General features: G+C 42.8%; 1 protein-coding gene across 1 annotated transcript; it reads right to left on the bottom strand.

The window, feature by feature from the left end:
- Window positions 1–276: 276 nt before the first annotated feature.
- Window positions 277–6,188, bottom strand: LOC119009819 (S-adenosylmethionine synthase-like). The gene is made up of 9 exons (XM_037081452.1): window positions 5,936–6,188; window positions 4,535–4,612; window positions 4,134–4,256; window positions 3,660–3,772; window positions 3,308–3,451; window positions 2,684–2,899; window positions 2,387–2,569; window positions 1,653–1,786; window positions 277–1,551 (listed from the first exon to the last, which is right to left on the bottom strand). The coding sequence occupies exons 1-9, from the start codon at window positions 6,012–6,014 to the stop codon at window positions 1,449–1,451; spliced, it is 1,173 nt and encodes a 390-aa protein (XP_036937347.1). The 5' UTR covers window positions 6,015–6,188; the 3' UTR covers window positions 277–1,448.
- Window positions 6,189–6,202: the final 14 nt, after the last annotated feature.

Here is a 6,202-nt window from a genome sequence, read left to right as displayed (position 1 = left end):
CAGCACCTTCAGACCACGACCTCTTTCCCAAAGTTAAGGAGGAGCTCCGTGGTCAACATCCTGACGTGGAGGAGTTTCTGGAGCTCCAACATGCCGACTCCAACAAAGAAAGGATGTGTTTACTCCACGACGGCTGGACTAAGTTCGTAAATGTAATGTTGTTGCAAAATAAATGTTCCAGGTTTTCTGAAGTTGACTCTTTCCCTCGAATGCAGCTTTGAAGAAAAATAATCCATCAATTTAGTCAAAATCTTTTATTGTTCAAAAATTATATTTACAGAATTTTCCAGGACTAATGACACAGAATGAGATGTGATCACTTACAGATGATAAAGACAAGTTATCAGACATTAACTGTTTTTTAAAAAAATCTCATCTTTGCTCTGCAGATGTTTGCACGTGTTGTTGAAGTTCACGCTGTTCCAGGTCAAATATTACGGATCAGCAGTTTCATCTCACACAACAACCTTATGAAAACATGATAATACAGGTTTATGATCGGGGTTTGTGCATTGATTCCCTACTGACACTCTAAAATCTAGTCAAACTTTAAGCTGGGTGTAATGATTATAAAATCAGAGCGGTTTCAAGTAGAAGAAGAAGGCTTCAGATGATCCAGTTTAATACTGAACGCTTCACTTACTCCGCCTGCAGACAGCTAAATATTATACAAATATAAAAGTTAGAAAAGCATTTAGGATTCACAAGTTTTTGACATACTAAGGTACTAATTTGGGACATTGCCAGCAGCCGCTATCTGTTATATAAAAATCCTGACAGTATGTTAATGTTAAAATTAATGTTTGCCTAAAGCAAAAAAACAAAAACAAACACTTAAAACTTCTTTGGGATATTTGCTGTATGTCTTTTGTGATCTTTGTTTTGGAGAAGTCTCTGCAGGTGTTTAGTGAAATTAATGTTTTAATACCAAATGACATAAAACGTATTTTATCTTGTACACACCTTGGTGAAAAAAACAAAACAACAACAAATTAGTAGATTTAAGGTAAAACATCAAGGCAGCTAAAAAAGGATCATCACCATCATCTAAATTTGAACCTGCACTCACTCACTCACTCACTCACTCTGGGGTATTAATCATATAAAACTACTGACAAAATCATAACAAAAATGTCTCTCAAGATATTAAAATGGTACTAAAATATTCTCTGCCAGTTCAAGTATGAAACAAAATAAAGGTCACATGACTGAACACTGTATCTATGAGACCAAAATACCAAAATAGCTCAAGTTCCAGAGAAGATGAGTCATAAATTACAGATGAAATATCTTTACGCCGTCCATCTGCACCACCCGCAGCCATCAACACACCCTCCAGCTGCCTGTCGCTTACTGGGTTACAGAAGCACGAGGGGGAAGCTATCTATACAGCATACACACACACACACACACACACACACACACACACACACACACACACACACACTCTAGAAGTTGAGGTTTTTGGGGACCTCCCAGGGGAAATCCTTCCTGCCAAAGTGTCCGTAGCAGGCTGTCTTCTGGTAGATCGGTCTCTTCAGGTCCAGGTCTCTGCAGCACAATCAACCATAAGAGTTTCATAAACACGCCCCACAGCGATCATATTACATACAACAAGACGGCAGCTGCGGTATCAAGAGCGTAACGCTGACCTGACGATGACGCCGGGCCTCAGGTCGAAGTTTCTCTTGACGATCTGCAGCAGCTCCTTCTCGCTCCTCTGAGAGGAGCCGTAGGTGAACAGAGAGACGGACAGAGGCTGAGCGACTCCGATCGCATACGCCACCTGGAATAAAAACAGAGGAGGGAGTTTCATCTTCAGCTGTGGCGAGGATCTTTATTTTAGACTCTGTTAAAGGGTGTTATAAAAGCCTCCTGTGGCTCCAGAGGAAGCTGTATTGCCTCCAGTGATTTCACTGAGTTGCATTGTGGGAAATGTAGGCACCAAATTGTGGACTGTTTTTTTTTTTTTTTTTTTCAGTCAAAATCAATACAGGAGAACCAGCCATATCACCTGATTTATGCCTTTCATTCTAATTCTTTCACAAAACCTGGTGCCTACATTACCCACAATGCAACTTAGCCTCTGAGTGACATCACAAGAGAAATGTAAATGTAAAAAGGGGAAAGAAAGATCCACACTGAACATCACATCACAGATTTTTTTTTTGGTTTGTTGATTTCTATTTTATTTTGAAATTATATCCTCCACTTCCTGTCTCTGTCTGTTATTTCTCTGTCTACACCTGTGCGTCGTTAGCTAATCACCCCCCTGTGTATTTAAGCTTGTGTTTTCTTTTTTATTGTTGTTTACCACTTTGTGTATCTCTGACATATTTTAGATTTGTTTGTTGATGATCTGTACATTTTGTAACGTTGACCTGACCTGGACCAGAACCCTCCTGCACAGTTTGGCCTTCACCAGAGACTTGGCCACCCAGCGGGCGGCGTAGGCAGCCGAGCGGTCCACCTTGGTGTAGTCCTTCCCGGAGAAAGCTCCGCCCCCGTGAGCCCCCCAACCTCCGTATGTGTCGACGATGATCTTCCTGCCCGTCACTCCGGCGTCGCCCTGACAGAGAATCACACAAAAATTTAAATAATTAACAGTGTCTCTGAATATTTGACGTCCTCATCCTTTAGTTAATGGACATCCACGTCTACCCCGACACTTTGAGACGTTTACCTGTGGACCACCGATGACGAAGCGTCCGCTGGGCTGCAGGTGATAGATGGTGTTCTCGTCCAGGTACCTCGAGGGGACCACGGCCTGGATGACCTCCTGCAGGACCGTCTTCTGCTCCTCCAGGCTCACGTACTCGTCGTGCTGCACCGAGATCACCACAGAGTGAACCCTCCTTGGGATCACAGCTCCGTTCTCCTGGGTGTAATGAACCGTCACCTGAAGGAGATAAGTTCAGTGTATTTACTGTAAATATGTGAGTGATTTTCAACTGTATTACATCAAACTTCCAATGTTTCCGTCTGGTCTTTTGCAGAAGAGTGACACTTGACATGCCTCACTCGGAGTCTAGACGTCAAACTCGATCCATGGTTTGTTGCTCTAATAAAGCTTTAAAATGTGAGCTGTGTGACTAAATAAATTAAATGAATTAAATGTTTGGTTTTTTTGATAAATATTTGTTTATTCTGAGTTTGATGACAGTGACGCGTTTCAAACAAGGTGGGCCAGTGTAGTAATTATGAAGTTTGCTCCTCATGTTTAAAGAAATACAGTTTGTCAAGTTGTTTGTTTTGCACTGAAATGTAAGTCGTGATTTTTTTTTCATGTCTGACATTAAAGTCCCACCTGTGTCTTGGAGTCCGGTCGGAGCCAGGGGACGGACCCGTTACGTCTCAGTTCGGCCATCTTGGCGTTGAGTTTGTGGGCGAGAACGACGGTGAGCGGCATGAACTCCTCAGTCTCGTCTGTGGCGTATCCAAACATCAGACCCTGTCAGGACAAAACCAGCAGGATTAGAAACTAATACATTGTTATTGTTATTACATTTTACTTTATTTGGCATTTTAAGTATAAATTGATGCTTTACTGTATTCAGGAAGAGATCTGGACTCTTGATTTTCTGTGATTTACTACATATATATGTGAGTTCTTCTAAATTGAATTGAAGGACAGTATTTGTTGATTTTTTCCAGCTGACCTGGTCTCCGGCTCCGATGTCGTCCTCCACACGATCGACGTGAACTCCCTGAGCGATATCAGGCGACTGCTGCTCGAGGGCCACCAGCACGTTACAGGTCTTATAATCAAAACCTGGACGCACACAGGAAGAATAATGAAGGATTAAACTCATTTACTCATATTATTTGGTTGATGTTTATGCAGGAGATGAAGGTGAAGGTGGTTCGACTGACACCACGGGATGTTCTTCAGGACACCTGGTGACATTTCGGCAATTTTTCACCTGAAGTCAGACTCTCCATCCTTGAATGTAGCGACGAAGACAGGTATTTTAAATCAAACCATGATGTTTTCTGAACCCTAACCAAGTGTTTTTAGTGCCTAAACCTGACCAGAGCATAAGCACAGTGTTGCAACAAGAGAGAAACACGAAGTTCCACTTAAACAAACACAGAAACACATTTATTCCGGTGATCAAGTCGGTTCCTCTCACCTTTGTCCGAGCTGTCGTAGCCGATGTCTCTGATGGTTTCTCTCACCACCCTCTGGTAGTCCACGTTGGCTCGGGACGTGATCTCACCACAGAGCAGCACCATGCCCGTCTTACACACCGTCTCTGTTTCAACACAGAAGAATCAGACCAGCAGCTCACCACGTTTATTCCTGACTAGTTGCATCCTAACGAACTCCTGAAACAATCTAAATTACAGACGAGTTGATCTTCCTCCTTTTCTTTCTTTCATTCCTTTATTATTTGGACAAAAAGGGAAATTAGGACGTTCTGTCAGGAATGTGTGAGTTGTCAGCTTCAGAAACATAAAGAAGTAAAAAGCTGTCATGTGACTTTGTTAAACTTTTCTTTCCACAGGCTGACAGGACGACGTTCTCACTCACCGCAGGCCACTTTAGCGTCAGGATCCTGCCTCAGGTGAGCGTCCAGCACAGCGTCACTGATCTGGTCACAGATTTTATCTGGAAAACGGAGATTCACACACATCATTCTGCGGATCAGCGTGTGTTTCCTCATGTGACCTCCTGTTGCCTGTCACATTCCTCATCAGGGCAGAGCCTGAAATATCAGATCAGATTTCTTCTTCTCCTCTACTGTACACATCATTCCTGTTCCCCTATGAATAGATCTGGCATCGGCTGATGACACGGTACACTGTAACTGAGCGACGCGCTCATTCATCAGCTGCTGCGCTGAAGCACGTTAACGTTTTATATCTTTCACTGACAGTCAACCACGACTCACAGAGGCAGTGTTTGAACTATCCTGTGTGAGTGCAGTGCAACAGGGTCCAGTGAGACTTGTGGTTTCAGCATTATTAACAGATTATATCCACATGATGAACGTTTTAAGACTGAGAGAAGACTCAGCTCTGCTAATTTAGATGTCAGGCTCACATCGGCCCAGTTCTCAGATCTTTGGCTTCCTGTCGTGAAGGATTTACAGCAGAGACACTTTAAAGATCTGTTGCTGCCGCTTGTTATGAGCTGCACAGGTGTTTTCAGATGTATCTGCAACTGCAACTTGAATATTTCCTCTTGCCTGCAGCAGACAGTGATGTTTTTGTTGCTATATTTTGTTTCCACCTGTGGAAAAAAAAAAGCTGTGACACATATGAAAATGTAAATAGTCATTCAGATGTGAAAATGCTTAAATATTCACATGTGAAGACGCAGATTGAAGACGTGTAACATTTTGTTTCCACGCTTGTGGATTCTCTTTCAACATATGAAGAAATCAAAATGAACCAGCTGCACGTGAAGTTCTATCGTCCTCAGTGGAAACAAAGCCGGTCACACCAAACATAATTCACATTTTAGTGGACAAGTGAATATATATTAAATGCACATAATAATCATGATTTTTCACATGTTTATTTCACATGTCTATTGGTCAACAGTTCAGTTAACTCAAACTTTTAAAAGCTTTTGGAGAATGTTGTGTTTTTGTGATTTGAAGCTGCAGAGTTCAACCTGCACTGAAATCTAAGCATCACATGCAGCTGCAGTGAAAGTTTTCTCTTCAGTTTAATGTTGAAAAATGTGTACGTATAAGTCTGTAAAGTTCAGGATTTGCTCTGAATATTTCACAGTTGCATCCAAAAATACAAATTACACCGTAAATCTGAGCTGTGCGGCTCCTCAAACTACTTTTTCTGGTACGCTGCCTCCATGCAGCGCTCAGGATTCTGCACATTCCTCAAAGTCATCAATGATCAGTGAAACATAAAAGTGTCGAACACATGAAAACCACCGCTGCTGACGGAGAGGGAGTCCTCTACTCACCGGGGTGCCCCTCTCCCACGGACTCGGAGGTAAACATGAAGGACCCGTCCTGAGGAGCGTGCTCGTAGGTCCCGTTCATTTTGTCCTCTCAGAGCCGTGAGCTGATGGAGACGGCAGGAGTGATGGTGTCCTTGTGTTTGTTGTCAGGTCGCAGCATAAGAAGGATGGACAGAGTGTGTGTGTGAGTGTGTGTGTGTGTGTGTGTGTGTCTGCGGTCTGATCTCACGGTGCCCAGGCGGTGCAGCCGGGTAACTCTGTGCTATATAA

This window comes from Acanthopagrus latus, chromosome 20 (assembly GCF_904848185.1).
Source record: "Acanthopagrus latus isolate v.2019 chromosome 20, fAcaLat1.1, whole genome shotgun sequence".
NCBI classification, from domain to species: domain Eukaryota; kingdom Metazoa; phylum Chordata; class Actinopteri; order Spariformes; family Sparidae; genus Acanthopagrus; species Acanthopagrus latus.
Note: the sequence above shows the minus strand (reverse complement) of the source record. Positions and strands in the feature narration are given on the sequence as shown.

Excerpts from the sequence above, each read along its gene's own strand:
- LOC119009819 (XM_037081452.1), bottom strand. The coding sequence starts at position 6,014 with ATGAACGGGACCTACGAGCACGCTCCTCAGGACGGGTCCTTCATGTTT. Across the intron at positions 2,900-3,307 it reads GACCGGACTCCAAGACACAG|GTGACGGTTCATTACACCCA; the intron begins GTGGGACTTTAA and ends TATCTCCTTCAG. Across the intron at positions 1,552-1,652 it reads AGGCCCGGCGTCATCGTCAG|AGACCTGGACCTGAAGAGAC; the intron begins GTCAGCGTTACG and ends ATTGTGCTGCAG.